Consider the following 20,491-nt stretch of genomic DNA (forward strand, 5'->3'; position numbering starts at 1 on the left):
ACTTGCTTGATAAAAGCTATAGGATTTTGTTGTGTACTATAGGAAAGATTTTTTTTCAGTTGTATTCTCTGATTCTGGAGGAAAAATGCATGAAAAAGAAGTAGCTTGTGCTGTATGTCCCAGAAACTTCAGGAAGTTAATTGGACAGTATGCTGTTGTTTTTTCCAGAATATAGTGAAAATTATTTCATATAATAGGGTTTTTTATTATTCTTCTAAAAGATTGAAACAACTGCTGAAAAATATAATTCATCTCCATTCCATATATATCATTAATCATTGTTTAATTAATAGCTAGTTACTCTAGCTGCTGAAATTTGCATATTGTTTAATTCTTATAGTGCCACGAAGACGCTATTTTGCAGGTGGACTTCCACAGTCTCCTAAAAGACAGGAAAGGCAGCAAATAAATCTTTGCAGTGAGGTAAAATTACTTTTATCCCAAACTCTTATAAAAAGTCACATAAATAACATTGAAGTTTATGTATTAGCTAGCCAAGAAAAGCAAGGACTTTTTTTTTTTCTTTTTTTCAAACATACTGCTCTGTTGTCCTTGACTCACCCCATGGTGCCTCGAGCTAGATGTATTAAAGCAGACATGTTTTTTTTCTGCAGAGGTTTCCAAACACACCATATATGATACTGCATTCCAGCTCTAATCAAAGGGCAGCTTTTATTTTCAGACAGATGTAGGTTACTACATGGGATTTATACCCAAAAAAAATTGTAGAAAAATAACTTAGGAAATGAAAGTGAATTAAAAGCCAATTTCATAGCAATGGAAATAAATACAAGGGCAACTATTAAAAAAGAGCACTGTTCCCTTGTTCTCCATCTGTCGATACAGGGATCCATTATAGGACAGCTGGAAAGTTAAGGTGGATGCTGGATTCTGTTCTGGGCAGAACACTTGCAGTACTCTAGGTTTATCCCTGTGTAATTGGAAACTGAGCCTGGAGATAGTATTATCTAGCAATAATAGCAAATAAAATTTAGCAGCAGAACAGAAGAAATCTCACATTCTTGAAAAATTTTCCTGCTTTTTTTCTTTTCTGGTTTTGTTACTGTGCTTCTCATACAAGTACTTCTCTTGATGACTCAGCAGAAAGCTAGATTTGCTGAACACACAAGAAATTTCTTTTAAGTTCTGCGCTTGGATGCCAAACTATTGCAGATGTGACAGTAAGATGTATATTAGCAACAGCAGGATCTCAGCTAGTCTAGGTGGTGGAAGCCTAATTTGCAGAAAGCATCAGATGTTTTGCATGTTATCCCCACTTGCTGAAACTACAGATTTGAATTGAGTAGTTCACATGAAAAAGCTTTTTCAGGAATTTTTGCATATCTCGTCTTTGATTCTTAATGACTCATGAATGTTCTTCCCTCTTCTTAATGCGCTCCTAGCATTACAAGTGGTAGTGCCCCAGTTTTTCCATCGTTGTTGCCTTCTGAAATCTGTCCTGTAAAGTTCTGCATACCAGTCTTTATGTGGCGGGCGAGGAAAATCTATCCATTTTAATTGCGGAGAAGGGTATGAAATCACCCTTCATGATCACTGTCTAAAAACTTACATTCTTCTGAATGGAGCCACCACACTGAAGCAGTGTTAAGAGCTCTTAATGCAGTTCATTAGAATGGAATTAACTGAGCATTGCAATAAGACGTCATCGTAATTAATATTAATTTTAACTATTTCCTTATTTTGTTTTCATCACTGTCTCCAAATGCCTTTGCAGAGCGTAAGCCAGGCTTTTTGCATGCTTGAAAATTCATACCTCTTACTATACCTTGTAATGTGTGTGAAGTCAGTCTGAGAAAGTTAACTATTTAGAGCAAGGAGCAGGGGTTGCTTAAGTCCCTTGTTTCTAACACTGAATGGTAGAGATTTCAAGATGAAAATTCTACCCAACATTGAAAATATCCTTTTCTAGGAGGAACTTAGCTTGAGGTGCATCGTATCAGCTGATCCTTTTCAGTAGGATTTAATCTAATTGTTTAAAAGGGGATTAGCAGAATAGTTGATACTTTACCGCCCTGGTACTAGTACTGTAACCTTCTTCTTCTCTTTGGCTGTGAACTTCAATCCTTTCGTTCGTTGGTGTTTAGAACAGCCGAAGCCATGAGGGGCTTAAGAGTATTTAAACGCTAGCCCACTTCCATGTGTACAAACAGCTAGAAAAACATGTTATAATTCCCTCAGTGTAGCCACAGTTAAACTGATCTTGTATGTGAATTGTAAGTTTTCCTATTATGCAGTTAGTCTGTGAGGCTATATAGAAGCTGCAATGGCTCTGTTTAAATCTACAGCAGTTTTACAATATGCTAAGGACAATCAAATATTATTTTAATTAGTAGTTGCCTTCAGTTCCAACATGCTTTATTGTGCCATCAAGTAGCTGAGTCCATAAATCTATATGTTATAAATCTAATGCAGTAAACACCCCAGAATGGAATCTTAATAGCGCATAAGCTTGAGACAGCTTGCTGTGAAATTTCCATAAATATCTCTGAAGGGGGTGTAGCAATATGAAGTGCATGAGAAATCAGAGTTTAAAAGAAGCAAACCAGCTGGCTTGTGTTACACACTAAAGTGAAACCCACTTATGTGAATAACTGACATGAATAAAACATTTACATGGCTATATTCCTAAGGGGCTGAACAGCTCTCTATACCTACCAGGGAAAGCTGTATCTTGTCCATGAACCCTCACCTTAAGACAATTTTTGAAATCACCTCTTTTATTCAGGAAATCATTTCAGTTTCTCTGTAAATTATTTTCAATCAACCAGGTTGCTAAGATCAGTCACAAAGTGCTGGCAAGTGTGAAAAAACTACCTTTTAGACCGCTGGTGTGTCATAAACTCACATGATCCTGTGCTAGGCATTAAGGTCATGTGTATAGGTTTACCATGAAATAGCAAACAGTAACGTAAGCCTCTCTGAGTTACATCTTGGTATGCATTGGAAAAAAAGCAAGTTCAAGCGTCCTACTAATATGATATAAATTAACAGTTATCAGAAGGACAAAAATTACACCAGTAGACTAAAAGGTAAGGATGAGCTTCATTGCTAGTATAACTGTGCTTCCCTCCTGCTGGAGAGTAAAGGTTGAATTTGGCCCCAGGTATGTTTGAAGGTAACCTGGTGTACTTTAAAGCAATGGAGAGGGCAAACAGTACTTTATTTTACGTGTAACAATACAATCAGTCATACATACATAGCACCAGCTTCATGCCCCATCAATTAATGTGTAATAGAAACACGTTACTGGTGCCTGTTTCCTCACCAATTTACGTCTGGTATTTCTATCACTGTTTGTATCAGCCAGTTTGGTTAAGAAGAATTGAGATGCTGACCTCATTTGCTCGAAGTGACAACTAAGTGTACCCTAATGGGGTTTTCAGCAGTCCGTTGCAGTTCCAAAATCATAAAATAAAATCATAGAAAAGTCTAGATTGGAAGGGATGTCTGGAGGTCATCTCATTTAACCATCTGTTGAAGAGTAAGTTATCCAGAGCCCTGTCAAACCAAGTCTTGAATATTTCCAGTGAGGGAGATTCCACCACCTCTCTGGGCACCCTATTCCAATGTTTAGTTGTTCTCACAGTGAAGAAATGTTTTCTTAATCTGGACAGATTTTCCCTGAAGCAACCTGTGCCCATGGCAACAGACAAAAAGCAATACATCTTTGTGGGAAAAGTGCCTCCATTTTCTTCATAACTACCTTATAGGTATTGGAAGACTTTGATTAGAGACCCACCCTCCACCCCCCAAGCTTTCTCTTCTCTAGGCTGAACAAACCCAATTCCTTCAACATTTCTTCATGTGCCAAGTTCTCCAACCCTCTAATCATCTTGGTGACCCTCCACTGGATCCTCTCCACTTTTTCCATTGTCTGTCTTGAACTTGAAGGGCCAGTGCATTGAAGAGACCCCATGTAATAAGGTAAAAAAGTTCAATATTAATTAATTTTGCAGCAGTGCAAACAGAAAGTGTATTCTATCATTGAACAGATTTTGTGAATTAGTAATTTCTGGGTTTGGTTTTTAAGTAGGAGAAAGAGTCTGTGCATAACTGCTCTCACAATGAAGTACCGTATATGCTAATTAATTAGTGGTTATACACTGGTGCTTTAGAATCACACAGGAACAGTATAAAAAAACTGTAGCTGGGACACTAATTTTTTTCCCCAGAAAACCCACTATAGTTAATCTCTTCCATCCTCCCACTACATTCACCTTTAACATATGGCAGCTCTGTATCATGAGACTGGCACCTAAAATTAGGTAGGGCCTTGCTATTCTCCCTCCCACTCCCACCCACTCCTTGCATATGTATACAGTTTGTAAGGACCAGCTGTGAATTTTGCCCCTGTAAACACTGTTTTTCTAGCATTTTAATAGGACTAAGTTCCAACTATTCCATATTAACTGCTATTTTCCTCAAGAACATTTATCTTAAATTTTCCTGAAAGACAAGTAAAAGTTCCCAAATATTTTAAACTTTGGAGATCTTTTCCTTAGATATGTTAGGGCCTGTATGTTTTCTATCTTATAACAAAAGGGAAACAGTAATATTTGATTTAGGGTTATTTTTCAGCAGTTTATCTAAAAATCAGAAGTTTTACATGGAAGCTTTGGATGCTTCAGTGTGACAAAGTAGGCATGAAGGTGCCTTAATTGGAAGGTATAGAATTTGGTTCAAGTTAAGTAGGAGCCTAAAGTCAATACTTGTAAAATACAGATTAATAAAAACCACACATGACATGTTCTGGTAGCTTTTGAAATCATACCTAACAAATCGGGCTTCCACTTTGAAAGCCAACACATCCTACTTATATATTTTATAATATTCTATTTTGTTTGGTTTTGCTTGGGAAGGAGCCATCATTAATTTTACTGAAAGCTGGGCATTCACAGAAACCGTTTATGATTTTATGACTGAACTAAGAATAGCAAAGCATGTGTGATAGATGAAGAACTTCTGTAGTATAAACATTGATGTTTTATAGCACTAGAGCTGAAGGTAACATCATAAAAGGAAGATAAATCACAGTTGATTTTACTTACTGCATGCTAAATTGAAAAAACAAAGCTGTTCCTTTGATAAGTGTACTCTGCTTATCAGGAGGGACCCAAACCCCAACATACTGAGGTGTGTTCAGCTTCACCTTGGCTGTCCCATGCCAGTGTATACTGGTATATTACAATATACTGGTTGTCTGCAGGTTATCTAAGTAGCGGTTGGACTGGCCCTTCCTGGAAGAAATCAGGTTCAGTAACGTTCAAATCATAGCATAGCTGATCTAGAAGTAAACTTCTGTATGTTCCACTCAAGTTTCAGTGAGTTTAGTTACACCAAAATTATCAGTTATCAAAATCATCATTGTACCTGTCCCGATCTTAATAACTTTGATGTTTTGTGAGTAGGAACGGGTACTCTGAGGCATGGAGTGCTCTCTCTTTTCATTGAGTTCAAAGAAAGATGCAATACTTTATCTCTTAAAATTGGACCTTTCCTATTTTACATGTCACTCAAAAATAGATGTTGCTTTTGAAAATGTTTCCTCTTACCTGTCATCCTCCAGTCCTCCTATCTGAAAACAGAGGAAAGAATAGTTACATAGTCACAAGAAGTTGCAAATATTTAAATAAAACTGGCTCAGTACTAACCAAGTGCTAACTGTTATTACTGCTTTTTGATGTGTAATGATCCAAAGCTCTCTGCATCCATCATCTCAACATCAGTTCAAATGCTTTCAGATGTAACCATATGAATTTGGGTAATCCTGACATTTTTCTTTTTGATTCTTGGATAACCAACTTGAGAAATCTCAGAGAACTTTTATTTTCACAAAGTGTTAATGCCTGCCGTCTGAAGTACATGACTCTCTGCTGTGTCTCAAGTTGTTCACTAGGTATAAATATATCCACAAGTAACAGTCCTCTTCTGAAAATTGTATCCCCTAGTTGTTCTTTGTCCACAGTCACTGTTGAATGAAGAAAGACTTCTTATTAAAAGACACAGGAATGATTTAGTGTAAGACATTTGTAACTAAAAATTCATGAAGACTTACAGATAGCTAGGATAAGATGAAAATTCCAAGTAATTTCTAAGGTTTAGAAATTGTTTCTTGCCAGATACTTGGGTTGTAGGGAATTCAGTTTCTCTGATTTTCACTGAAATCATTTTGCATGACTATAAGGAAAATAATCTCAGATGTAAAACTAGGAAACCGGGCATTGGATTTTATGACATGAGCTTGTAATACAAGAATGTTAAGACCTTAAGCTGCTTTTGGTTGGGCAATCTTTTTTTTTTCCGGAGAGCTTGGTTGTTTTTTTAATATCAAGAACCAAAATGGAGAAACATTCTTTCAGCTTCCACAGCTATGGCACACTCTGTCCAGGTACTGGCCTATCATATAAGGCAGCTGTTAAAATTTCTTCTGTGAGAAAATACATAAAGCTGAAATTATTTTTTTGCCGTAGACCTACAAATCCCACTGAAATCAGTGTGCTGATTTTTGTTACCTCTGCTGGGTAATTTTACTCTTACACCGATGTGACCAAAGGTCTGATTCTCACCTGTCTAATTACTTTCATGAGTAGAACTGGAAATATGACAGTTCAGACTCCTACTAAATTTTTCTTTGTTTTCTTTGTTTTCTTTTCTTTGATTTGGCACTTCTGGAACGTTATGTACACCATGCTACACCATCAGTTCTCCTGAGATCTCCCTGGGTTTCGGGAGAGCTCTCAGAAGCAGAAAAATGCACAGCAAGGGTTTTTCAGTATGCACTTCATCTGAAGCATGGGCCTAAGCCATCGCTCCAGCTTTATTTCATTTTAGTATGCATGTAGCTTAAACATAAGCCTCGAGCGTGCTCTGATGCATTTGCAAATAAACTGCACCAGAATTTTTATTATGTTCACTTAGAGACACAGGATTATGAGTAACTGCATATATTAAAACACCACTTTTAGAGTAATAGCAGTTGGCTAATACTGGGGTGAGACGGATTTCAGGTAGTGCTTTAAAACTGTGAAAAGTTTGCATATCCTGTCACTCAAACCTTTGGGCTTATTCAGCCTTGGCTCAGATCCTTCTGTTACTACTGTTTTTATTTTAGATTGGGCCATTTGTTTATTGTTGACAATTTTTAATGATATAGCACATTATTTGGCTATATAAATCTTCTTCCTAGTGATTACTGCCTTCTGAAATTGCTCATAGATTTTTCTTAGTAGGCAAGTGTTTAATCGGTTTAATCAAGGAATAAGTAGTGAGACTGTCTTCTGGGGTTTCACTTTATATCCCTCAATCTTTAATTAATACTCAGGCAAAATCTGCGATCCCTGAGGGAAATACAAGAAACATTTATGTTGCCTTAGGACACGGTTCCATGAGGTGACAAGTGCTCTCGATCTTATTACAGCCAGTAGAAGTTGAGGTCCCTGCCATCTTCCAGGACCTGCCCAGCACTCCTGGGGTACTATTAGATGTTGCATGTTCCTTTTGAAATGTTGTCTTGAAAGAGGGTACAGTCTGAAACCAGTTTTAACAAAAAGGAGAAAGAAAAAAGAATATTTAATTTCAAATAATCTGATTTTGACAAATACAATACAAAAACTCTTCCCAAACTGCCTGTAGGTTCCGTGTCTGGAAACTGTCTTCCCCAGATGCTCTCAGAATTGATTGATTATACTTGCATCAACGTCACCCAGTTGTTTTATTTTGTTCTAATTGCTTATCTACTAGATTAAAATCTTTTAGTTACAGTTCAGAATAAGTTATTCCTTGCAGATCCTCCCAGCATTTGCTCTTCAAAATAGCAAGAGTTTTCCATTGCGTGACTTGGTATCCCCTTACAGCGTCTGCTTTCCAACCACTGGCATTTTCAAAGGGGATACCAAACATGACAGATACCGTGACTGGGTCTGCAAGCAGCTTATTTCATGATATGCATTGGCATTGAAGAGACAATAAAATAATAACAAGTTTAAATTCATAAGGGACAACAGCAAAGTGTTAAAAGCCCTGGCTCTTGAAAGCTGAGAAATAGTTCTGCTCCCGAAAATCGTGCAATCCTAAAGAAAAAAGGAATGCACTCACAAAATGTGGCAGGTGCAGCTCCAGTAATGACACATTATATTCAATCGGATTGTAAAGCAATTTAGAAACACTATCAGGTAGAGATTTGAGGGCAACAGAATTAGCACGCTTCCAGCATTTTGACCATCCTGTGTACCAAATCTTGCTATATAGTATTTACCTAAACTCCACAATCATGGGAGGGAGCTGGGCTGTAACTAAAAGGTCTGCCATTACCGTGATCCAGTGGTCTGCCTTGAGGAGTAGCAGCTCCCTGGTACTCCTTTAGATACTCCATTGCCACCTGCTGGCACGAGGAAGGGTAATTCTGTCTCACCCTACCAAGACATGAAGGTCTTCCAGGTGCCTGGAGCAAGCTAGGACTACTCCATTTTTGTGCAGAATCTATTTTTGATGGTATATTTTATTATGCAATGTTGCGGAAGGTGCATAAGGAACGTTGATCATCGCCCAAGAGACTTGCATTAGCAAGTTAGAGAAGTATGAGTAAAATAGAGATGAAAGAGCCGGGTACCTTCTCAAAGCCGCAAGATTTGGGACTGGGTTTTAAAGAAGAAAGAGGATCCTTGCAAAGCAAAAGGCTGTTCCAGGCACAAGGGGAGCAGAAGCAGAAAGGCCCAGCAACAAAAGACAAAAGGCAGTAATTAAAACAAATCTTGCAAAGCTGTGCGTGGTCCAGCAAAGAGCTACACAGACTGAGTCTGTGCAAGAGCAAGCGGGGAAGATGATATAACCTCTAGATGAAGTATTAAGTTTCAGGATCTTCCTTCGGTGGCATTGTTCTTTATATTCCTGTTGCTCTGGCCCTCGTTAGCTTCCCAGCCACCACTGCATGGGGGCCTACGTACTAGCGTGTTACAAAGGAACGCAGTCTCCCATATTCCTAGTCGTCTAGCAGATGGCATACACTCCTTTCAGAGTAACTTCAGAAATTCCCACTGGGCTATGCGTGTAAGTCTAAAAATTGAAAAAGCATAATATGGAATATATTTCTGGGTAGTATGGAGCATGTCCCTTTCCAACCCATTGCATCTACATCTAGCAGTGCTATTTGCTACATTTTAAAATTATTATTTCAATAACAACAGTGAAAGCACTAAAGGGTAAAGCTTTCAGAGCGTGCATTTTCCTACGTCTCAGCCTTACGGTTATCAGCAGTACTACACTGCGACAATGGCTTTGCAAAAACTTTCAGTTGTGCACAGATCGGTAAAAGCTCCATCAAGCATCAATACTCTTTAGCCGAGCATTATTGCATTTTAAAGGGCTAGTGAAGTTTGGGAAATCAAAAAGTAAGACAAGAAAGATTAAAAGTTTAGCAAAATTACTACTGTGTATTAAATGGATTTAGGTTATGGGGTATGTTCATTTAGGGAAGAAAATGGCTACCTTGGGGTTTGTGTTATTTCATATGAGCAGAGTTCTGCTTTCATTTTCATCTTCAGTGCTGCTCAGTTTGGTAGGGAAGCACAGGATTCATATGAAACCAGAAACAAGTCAGATTTCAAGTTCAGATACAGCTAAATCCTATTTGGTCCTTAATGAGTAATGGTCCCTATTCATTATGAGAGTTCGACTGATCAGTTCTTTAAGGCTGCGTCTTGTCTCCTGAACAGATCTCAAACACCTGGGTCTTGCACAAGATTGTTCCTTTTAAAGCTAAATAACCCTGGTACACAGCCAAAATTCAGCCAAAGATTATGAATGTTGTCCTATGTCAAAAGGGGGAAAAAAAATAATTCCAAGAATACTGCATGACTGCTTTGTAGCTCAGCATCCTGCACAGTGACCTGCAGCAGTTGCGTAGTCTGTAAGACTCTTCATGATTCCCTGCTAGGTTCCAGAGCTTGGCCCTAGTTGGAGAATACAGTTTAAGGTGAAAAGCATGTCTTGATAATGCTCAAAATCTAACAAAGGGCAGACATTTTTTCCATTAGTTTTTCTTTGAAATTTTCCTTTAATTATTCTTTTCTTAAAAGAGAAGATTGTCTGAAGTTCTCGTTTTAAAAGAAATCATTTTCCATGCGAAGAAGTAAGAGCCATAAGGACCGTAATTATAATGGTATTTTAAATAATTCTCTACCATTTCTCTGCCAAAAAAATCCCTGTGTTCTCATGTTTTGTTTTTCCAAGCTCTGAAATTTGTCCTGCAATTTACTAATGTTAAAAAGACAGAATAAGCTACTGACATATTTCCAGATCAAATGTTTCTGTTTTCTAACAATAAATTTGGCTACCCTCTGACAGCAATGACTTGTCTGAAAACCTAAAAATCTTTAAATATTGTTAATTGCTCTGAAAATGTGAAATTAATCTTTCGAACAGGAACATTTCAAATAGAAAATGTTTTAAATTTAGAATTTGTAATGCTGGCTTTCCAAATATTCCTTTAATATTCAAAACAGTTTCATCAATTAAGCAAAACCTAGAGGTAGATTTTAATTCCCTCTCACTTTTATTGCTGTCCCTAACACACAAATCAGAGAGAATGTATTTCTAATACAAGAATGTTCTGCAAACCAGTAAATCTGGGATTATCTCTTCGGACTGATTATGTCAAAGCTCTTTAGCCACAGCACTTTTGGAGAGCTAAAAATAAAGAGCGGGGAGGAGGGGGTGTTATACGTTTATTCTGTACCTAAATAATCTCTGCGTATTGTGTGTGTCTGTCTACAATGTGAGACATGGTATCTGGACTTTATTTATAAGAGTTCTCCTCCTAGTAAGGATTTTGGTAAAGGTTTTAATACAAACCATCCTAGTAGAAGCATTCATGGGATAAAGTCTAGTGCAAGTTTAAGAGAACTGAGTTCAGATCAGAAGCATTTACAGCAGATTGGCATTAGAGCAAAATTTGGCCCCATATATTTTGACAATGGATAAAAAACTAGTTCTCTCCTTTCTTACCAGTGATTGAACAATGTTATGCCATTGAATATAGACAATTGTAATCCTGATTTCAATGCCACAATTCTACACTATTAAAGATCTGCAGAATTTCTGCATTTAATTTGTATGAGAACAAAATCAAGTTCTTACAGTGGTTAGCAGAAAGTTGGGCATGCTATCATTTGCCTCCTGGTCCTAAGTATGTAGGAGGAAAATCTTCTGAAGAATAAACACTTAACAAAGAATTTTTTAGTTGGTTACATCAAAGACCCATGAATGCTTTTCCACATAACTCTTCTACTCCTGTGCAGTTTCACCCGTTTCACAGGATTGATACTGCATGCTCATGAGAAGATAAGAGCTAAGGATGTAGGTACACAGCAGGTCAAGGCACGCTACATGGGGAAGTCAAATGGGAAAAAATAAAATTTAAAATTAATTTTGTTCTTATTTAAATTCAGTAATGGATTGCTGAGAAATGGCTTGATAAAAGCAGGCAATATAAACACTTAAAATAGTACTGCAGGCAATAAATCTTGCATTGGCAGAGCTGGAATGGGTGGAAACCAGTTCATTCAGCTCCCCTGATTCTGCAGGTATTGGAAGGAGTTCTGTGTTGTTATGCAGATAAATGAAATCACATGCTGGGACTTTAATTTAGAGTGCTATCTTCAGTATTAAGCCATATTGACTAAATTTTTTAATTGAAAAAAAAAAACCAACAACCAAACCCATGGCATTTCCTGACATTATAGAAAACATTGCAAAAAATACAGCAAAGATGTTTTCCTAAGTATATTTACAAATATAAATATATTCATACTATAAATATGAATACATATGTTTCCCTGTGTTGTGGAATAATGGAATCGATGTTCTTGATTGGACAGTTTTTATTCACAATTCTCTCATAAAACATTGTAATAGGACTCTCTAATAGTCTTCGTGTTGGCTATCTTCTGACTTGCTAAAGGTAAACATTGGAAACTTTTGGAAAGTTGCTCTCATTCCTAGTAAAAATGGTACATTCACTTTCTTAGAATGTAATGATTACTGTATTTGAGAATGGTTAGTATCTGCTGCGTTGTTATTTTCTGTAGCTACATGTTATTCAGTTATACTTCTGGTTTAACTTCTGTGAAGCTAATCTCTACAGCTCCAGTAAGGTGATGCACATTTTTGTAATATACTCATGAAGGAATGGAGTCCATCCAGTGCTGCTCTGACCAAAAAAAGAACTTATGAATTGTTTTTACACATAACTGGAGCTTTTGGGTTTGTGTTTGTGGTGGGCATTTTTTAAGGGTAAGAACTAAGGATATGGCCTTTATCTTCCACATTTTGTTTTTCTTGCTTGGTTCTTACTCAGGCGTTGCTTCAATTGAAGTAGTGGCTAAATTCATGGATTACCAGTTCAGCGATAGGTTAATCTACTAATGCAGCTCAAGATGTGATTTACGTTAGCATTGTACGCACCTCTTGGTGAACAGTGTTGTTGTCCTCATCATATCCAACTTATTCTGAGCTCAATATACTCAAATGAAAGGTGTGGATACAAGATAAGATCGTAGCACGATCATGTTGAGTGAAATAATGATCCCCATACCCATAACTCAGTGTAGTGGAACATTTACTCAAATTCCTACTTTAACGTATCAGTTTCCATAATCGGATATTCAAGAGAGCATTCTTGAAGACAGAAAGACAAAATCCGTTTTCACTTGAAAAAGTAAATCTGGAGTAGTTCCATCATGGCATGTCATATTTAATTAAACCCATGCACCTGAAAGGTGAATATAGGCATGGGCTTTAGGTACACTGTATGTTAGAAGTTGTGAGAAGAGCTGTTTGTCTTTTGTGGCGTATATTATAAGTACAATATTTTTCAGCTAGTTCTTGTAATGAACTTATATTACGAAATTCATCTTTGCACTGACTTGACTATAAAAACTGTGAATTTATTAGCAAGATTTTTTTAAGTGAAAAGAAGCTATTTCCTTTACCAAGAACACATTATTCCAGAAGGGAGAAGAGGCTGTGTCTTGCCCACACACAGTATGGTTAGCATGCATACTACCAATCATAAGGTGTACAGCGTTCTCACCCACAAACAGTAAGCCTATTCCACTTATTTGTCCTTACCAAGCCTTGATCAGGTTCTTTCCATTCATATAGAAGCTTACCAAAAACTATAAAGCAGCTTAGACTGCATGTCAAATGTAGGGTTTAAGCCTTAAAAAGTAGTACTGACTCCCTTTTATTACATGTGTAAAGGCTGTGGAAGCACGTCCAGAATTTGGTCTAGAGGACGTGTAAAGAACATTGGTTTTTGGATTTATTCGTCAACCTTCTTCTGCGAGAAGAGGAATGACTTAGTGATGCTAGAATATTAGTTTATGTTCTAACAAACTGAGCATATTTCTATGATGTGATTCCACATTTGGTCAACTTCTTCTTGTCCACTATGCCTCAGGCTTTAACTGGTATGATGGCAATGTTAATACCTTACTAGCTTGTTGGAGTTTTGTAAGACTTTGCTAGTCTGGGCTGTACACTGTTGCTGGGTTAATTGTCTACAGCTCAATTAACAGGAAATGTCACCAGTCTGTATCAGGAGTCTCTTACAAAAGCATTCTCTCTAATGTATTGGGAAATGAGACCTTCAGTCCAGGTTCTAGCACCGAGAAGACTCCACATTTTGTTTGTAAAAATCTCATAGTTAGCAAGAAAAAGAGAATTCCGTATCTGAAGGAGTTGTAATGATCATTACAACTCCTTCAGATACGGAATTCTCTTTTTCTCTAGACCAGACTCTATCTGGTCTTTCTTGTTTTGAGATTGGTAAACCTGTTTTTTCCTTCTTGTTTCTTTTTAGCCATGTGACACAGACAACGTCATGGATCCATCCCGTAACAAGTGCACTAAGCTTGCTTTGCTCTGAGGATGATGACGATGGAATAAGAGAGCTTCCCAGGTCCAAGAGCTGAGGACGACTTTGACAGAAAGTAGTTTGTCTAGTTTCCGCACGTTAGTGAAGAGACGCACCCTTTTTAATCTACGTACTTTCTAGTCTAATATAATAGTACCTGATGACAATTCTCCCCTTTAAGTCAGAGGAAGTTCTGCCGTTTTTTAGGTGGGTTTATTGATGGGTGCTACAGAAGATGCAGGCGCTGCAGAATCTCCCTTCAGTCCTTAATCTGTCCTGGTTTGGTGTGCAGGGATCAGTCTTATCTTAGGGCCCAATCTAGTCTTTTCATGACTTCTCTATTGGCATAACTCCCCTGACCTGAAGTGAAATTTTCACAGCTTTGACCAGCATGAGTTAAGACGGGACCATTGCTTGTAATTTCACATGGCAAATTCCAGGTCATGGTTGACTGAAAGATGCAAGGTGAGCTTTTTTCCCTTTCTTTAACCAATGCTAGCGAGTGTAATGTAGATGCCTTTTCTTTAACTACTGAAAAATTTTATTTTTATGGAAGAAATTTGCAAATAAGTTTTGCTAATAGAAATTTAGCAACAAGTATTGGAGCCCCGATGACATTTAAAAATAATACTTTATTAAGGTTGGTGGTTAAGTTTTAGAAAACAGTCTTTGATAAGTTGTCAAGCAAAAAGAAACAGTTTTGGTAGAGGACACCATACTCTGTCAACAATATGAGGCAAGAATGAAAATTATTCTACTTTTGTACTCTGCTAAACCGATACATACATGCATCAAATACTTCAGTGGAAGCTGTGAAGTTTCAAGTACAATGAAACCTGTGAAACCACCTCCAGGATCAGCAGAAATCAGTCACCTCCTCAAAGTTGGTCTTTAAGTAGAGCAAAATCATTTTGTACACATTGGCGATGATTAAAAGAGGATAAAGAAAATGACGGGAGGTGCTAGTGCAAGCTAATGAACAGGTTTCACTGTACCTCAAGAGCACAGGATATTTTAAATTTCATTATTCGCAGCACAATGTATGATGTCAGCTTTGTCAAATATATGATTCTATGCTACATTTTTCTGGAGGATCTTTATATATGTGTGTGTATGTGTATAACATATATGGTCGGTGTTGACTAATGACTGAAAGAAAGAGCTGAAACTTTGCAGAAGCACTGAGGAATACGCCAAAGGAAAACCCTATCTCTGACCTTCAGTCCAAGAAGCTGAACAGGATTGTAACAGTGTGAGGAAGGCAGAGGCTGCAATCTGGTTTTTTTCTGAGCAGCAGACTTAAGGAATTCAGAACCTCCCTGGAAAGGTTCAGGCACGCTGCTGTACGCCAGCTCACCTCTATTGGCCGATACAAAGGAATGAGGCTGTGCAATCACGTTTTTTTTAAGGTCGGTTTTCAGCAGGTGTGGCATTGGATTTAAAAATCCTTGTACTCTGAGGAATGGATATAAAGACCAGACTTATTTGGAGCTCTGGTGCCTATGCCACACTTTCTGTCCTCAGCATTACAGAGCTGTGCCAAGTCAGGCACACTGTAGCTGTTGATCCTTTGAATCAAAAATAATATACCTTTTTTTAAAGCCCAAGTCAAGTCTCTTCTTTGAACGGCAGTGCAGCAATCTACTGCATTTGGCCTGTGAGCTGTAGGGCACATCACTAAATGTTCTTCCTGGAGGAACAAAGTGCAGTGCACAAAAAAAGTTTTTTGCAGGCTTTGCTGGAAGTAGATGTCAGGATATATTGAATAAGCAAATAGGAAAAATTGTTTTGTACTTTTAACTAGGTCAGAACCAAATTATCCATGAATCTACACAGGTGGTGTGGATTAGGAAGAAGAGCTTGCTCAGCAGACCCACAGTAACTTATATTTCTAAGAAAGCTTGTCAGAGCAGTAACACATAAATGTTTTAGCCGTATTTTGCTCCAATGGCTCCTACGTGCTTCACAGACTCCTTTGTGTTCCCGGAGAACACAGTCTTGACGGGACAGAGCATGTGCTTCAGTTTCAGGGTTGGACACCATAGAAGCATTTTTATTTAAATCCTTTTTCCTGAAAATGGCACAGACTCATGACCCATAGAGGATCTATAACGTTCTGAATTCCTTGTGGTATTTGCTGTAGCCTTAGTAGTTGTTTGGATGCTTTATGACGGGCGCTTTCTGTTCATACTTCCATACTGTCCAGACTGCATATAGATTCCATTTTTCCAATTCTCTTCAAGTGAGGTTTGAATCTCCACTTGACCCTCACAGTCTTGATTTATTCTGCTTGTGGCTTTCTGACAACTAGCTGGGTGTTTCAAATAGGAGAAGCTATTTAGGGACAGAGGCTATGGATCAGGCAGGCTTCATGAGCAGAGACTTTATAGAGACCTAACAGCAATTTGAAGCTGTCCTTCTGTTAGATCAGCTGGAGGAGGACAGCTATGCACAAACTGCTTGCCCTTCCTGGGGAGCTGGTAATGATCTCTGGCTCTGAGCATGCAATGCACAGCCTGCTGTGCACGAGAGGGGGAGAAATCGAGACAAAATCTTGGCGATCTGCCTGCTCTGCTTACTGTCTCCACCCACAGATGAGAACATTTCAGAAACTTGGAGACTATTTCTCCCTCTCTTTTATAAATTTGTCTAGAAATTAAAGGTGTTAGAAATAGATCTCTGCATCTATCTGGCTTCTTCTCCGGTAAGCATTACCTCTTCAGATAATCTGCTAGTTCAAATTCTCTGTTATTGAGACTACATTTTCATACCTACAATCTCCAAATGTTCTAATCTATTTTTGTACGCTGGCATACTTGTTTCCTAGGTTATTTCTCTCTATCTCCCCTTGTCTCTTCCTTTCTGTGAAATAGTTTGTGAAATTATTTTGATTAAGCTGAACTGTGTATATTGAGAAAATGGTTTTAGGATAACTTAAAAAGAATTTGTAAAGAGCAGTTGTGAAAATATGCAACACTGTAAACAACAACTTTTCATTTTTATTCCAGAATAAAAAAATGTAAGTGGAAAAGTAATGAAAGTGCATGTTATATCCTTTAAAATAATGAAACTGCCACTTTATAAGGGCCATAAATGATTCCTGTACCTCAATTTATTTTCCATCTAAAGGTGACATTGTGAAAAATACTGTTCTGGTACACAATGGTGTTAATCTTTACCTGAATACTTGTGCCGCACTGCCCTTCAAATACTGCAAATATTCCAGTAAATTTAAAATGGCACATTCTCCCATCAAAGCAAATAGCTTAACACAAATACCTACACAGGCATATTAGATACTCAGCTTTGCAGGTGCTAAATAACTTCCTTGTAACACTACTCAGTGTCTCAATAAATTAGGTGATCCTTTCATCAACCCCGCCAGATAAATATAAGCACACATACCTATGTGAGCTGGCCATTCCATAAACACCATTTAAATATTCACATAGTGGTCAGGCGTATGTGCTGGTGGGTGTACAGCCACGCTGCCGTATGATGGCTGCACTGTAGTTTTCTACAATAAAGCCTATAGAAAAGATATAGCTATTACGTAAACAAGTACATAAATCCTTTAGATTTTTATGATCAGTTGGGGCGGGGGGGGGGGGGGGGGGGAACTACAGTTGCTATTTGCACAAAGATACTTAATGCAAAGCAAGGACCACCTTGGACACAACCTGACGGCACTAAATCTGTTCTGACACCAATTTCATTTGGAGCCTTAAGGACTCAGAGGGGTTTGCGGTGGTGCCAGACTCCGTACAGAGAATGTCACTGTAATTCTCAAGTAGTGTTATTCTCCAAGGATGATCCTACTCGGCCTTTGTTTAGAAAGCCCCCTGTTTAATACCATCCCCTTTAAAACCATAACTGATGCAGACTACCGTTCCTCTTTGTACTCAAAACCATTCGTGGTGGTGGAAATCTCTTGTGTACTTCAGAGTACAGATTTCAGTGATAGAAAGTACTTAATTCTTATGTAATTAAACAGTACAAATCACTTCTTTTGTCTACCTGGGCTGTACATGTTACTGAATCAGCTCGTCCTTACTTTGTAGAGCTGTTAGAGGCATGTAATGGGGCAAAACCCCCATGGTCGGCCAAGGACAGAGAGAGAACAAATCCCACTTTTCCTGCTCTAGCAAAATTTTTCAGAATTATGAAAACCCAACTTTTAAAGGATGCTAAAAAAGCAAATCAGGCTTGCTACAGTTCCTGTGCAGTCTCTATGGAGCCTCACCTACTTTACTTACGCTCCCCATGGTTGTAGTTTAAGGAACAGAAGCTACTGGTGTATCCTACCTAGAAGTCAGTTGGAGGCCTCTACTGTAAATTAAGGAATAAGAAATTACTTACACTAAAATAAGAAATACCATAAAATAGAGGTAATTCCTGTAACTTACCCTTTTAACTATCATCTGATTTACTTCAGAATATATTTGCTTCGTGGGCACTATCTGTTGGGTGGCCTCATCAGTTCCTCAAAGCGGAGTTGGAGTTACCTTGGGCACCCGCTGCCAGAGCTAGCCAGGTTTCACCGCGTGTTTTGCTGTGGAAGATAAACCTGACAAGCCGGAGTATTGAGAGACAGGTTCAGTCAAGCAAAGTGTTTAACGCAGGTTGATCTATCCCACGTAACGTTCACCATCTATTTAAATGCTTCTCGTGACAGGCTGCTTTATGAACCTGAAACAAATGGTTTGGTTGATTTCTTTAAGTCTGTTTCTGACACGCAGGAGAGTGTCTGCTGGTGTTGAGTGAAGGCAAGGAAAACCCTTTCAGAAAAATGTTTGTGGTTGTGGAACAGGCCAGGCTGTGCAGGACTGGCTAGTGGGAAGGGCTCTCCTGAAGCTCAGGAACTGCTGTTATGACTTGGCCTGTGACATCTTGACTTTTCTGGGAACCGATGGGATTCTTAACACCCACCTCAAGAAACTCACCAAGTCAGAAACGTTAATGCTTACTCCAAACCAAGCGCCAGAATTCAGTGGCCTTTTTGCAAATACTGCTCTGAGTGACTTTTGTATGGCTCTACCTTAAGTCGGTAGCAAAACTTTAAGTCAGCTTAGGAACCTTTGTCCACTTCGGTGCTCCTGGTCCTCGTGTATTGTCCATACCGCTCTGCTCCGAGGAGCATCAGCTTGAGCTTCAGCTGCTGCACATGAGCACAGCCCCACCAGTTCAAACGGAGAGACCTGTCAGCTCAGGCTCTGGGGGCAGCTTTGCGAAGATGTTTAGCAGCTTAAAGATGTTGATGGAGTTAATGGGAATTAGGCACCTAACCTACTTAGATGCTGCTATAAATGCTGCTAGGCATGTTTAGGTACCTAAATACCTTAGTAAATCTTTCCCCTTACTGCTTGCAATGATAGCGTACCAAAAATCAAGTACTAATGAATAAAGCCTAACCTTTGTCCTCTGTAACCAGCTTTGCCTTTCCCTGAGGATTGTTTTCGGGTAATACTAAAAATACCAGCCATCTCACAGGTTGTACCATCCAGATTCTGTTCATATCTTTTGGCTTCATTATTTATTGCTCATTCTGGATTTTTTTCTCCAAGCTGTGGCTGATGTTGCCATGGATTTAATAGATTGGTATTTTCATAACACTCTTTTAAGCTAAGTTATTTTATTACAAGGTAATGGTATTGAATTCTCTTCCCACAAAGATGCAATGAGTTTTGTATCATTCATCACTAAGTCGTATAGTTGAAAAAAATGGAATGGGCCAAAATCTGTTACAAATAGAGCCTCATGTTTCCCAATATGAGGATGGGAAGTTGAAATCTAATAACCAACACTGATTCTGTCCCCATGGTACAGTATCTGAGTCAAACCCACACTAGTTAAAGCTGTTCATTTAAAAAGAGTAGATGAAAAAAAAAATCTTTATCCCTCCTGCTCCCAGTTATGTTTTGGGACGTTAGTGCATCCCTTGCAAATTCTGTCCCTGAAGCCATAAGGCCATGTTCGATCTGACGTATGTGATAAGGATCTCCATTTACAACTTCCAGGATTAGCTGAGCTTAAATATGTATAGGGTTAGCTACTGTCTAAAGGTATTTTCTTACATTAGAGCATATATATATATCTTCTAGGTTCAGCTATTCTCAGCATAACAGAAAGGATGATGATGTGTTTAGTAGTTACAATGGCACTCAAGACTCACAGAATTTACTCCGGCATCTTTTCCAAAATGTACCTAAGCTATGTTCTTTCTTCAAGTTATGAAGGCTATTGATGAATAGAGATACTGAACTGCAACTATATGATGCCTTATTATTCACTGGGGGCAGCAAACGAGGGAGTTTGCTGAAATGATTGCTCGTCTTGACAAGGAAGTATCCAGTTTCTCAAGGCAGTCATTATGGGGAATATCAGTTTGATTGCTAGGCTTCTTGGCTAAAAGCAAACCATGAAAAATCAGTAGTTTTGCCACTGCTGTGGATAAGTCACAATTTCACCCTGACCCCCAAAAGCCACACACCGATCAGAGATGTCTTAATCTCTTTTTAAGTACCCTGCTCTTTAGCTGTTAAGTAGTCAATATTTCCC

The 20,491-nt window shown here is 38.3% G+C and overlaps 1 protein-coding gene across 10 annotated transcripts in view; it reads left to right on the forward strand.

Moving 5' to 3' along the window:
• STXBP4 (syntaxin binding protein 4) overlaps positions 1 to 16,955 on the forward strand; it is a 76,920-nt gene extending 59,965 nt beyond the window's left edge. For 8 of the 10 annotated variants that reach the window (XM_049811777.1, XM_049811774.1, XM_049811775.1 and 5 more), the window contains one exon: positions 13,880 to 16,955. In XM_049811777.1, coding sequence (XP_049667734.1) covers positions 13,880 to 13,991 — 112 coding nt within the window. In that variant the 3' untranslated portion in view covers positions 13,992 to 16,955. The remainder of the gene's footprint in view (positions 1 to 13,879) is intronic. The other 2 variants (XM_049811771.1, XM_049811780.1) reach the window with 2 other exon arrangements.
• The last annotated feature ends 3,536 nt before the right edge of the window (positions 16,956 to 20,491 follow it).

The sequence above is a fragment of the Accipiter gentilis genome, chromosome 10, assembly GCF_929443795.1.
Source record: "Accipiter gentilis chromosome 10, bAccGen1.1, whole genome shotgun sequence".
Classification (NCBI taxonomy): Eukaryota; Metazoa; Chordata; class Aves; order Accipitriformes; family Accipitridae; genus Astur; species Astur gentilis.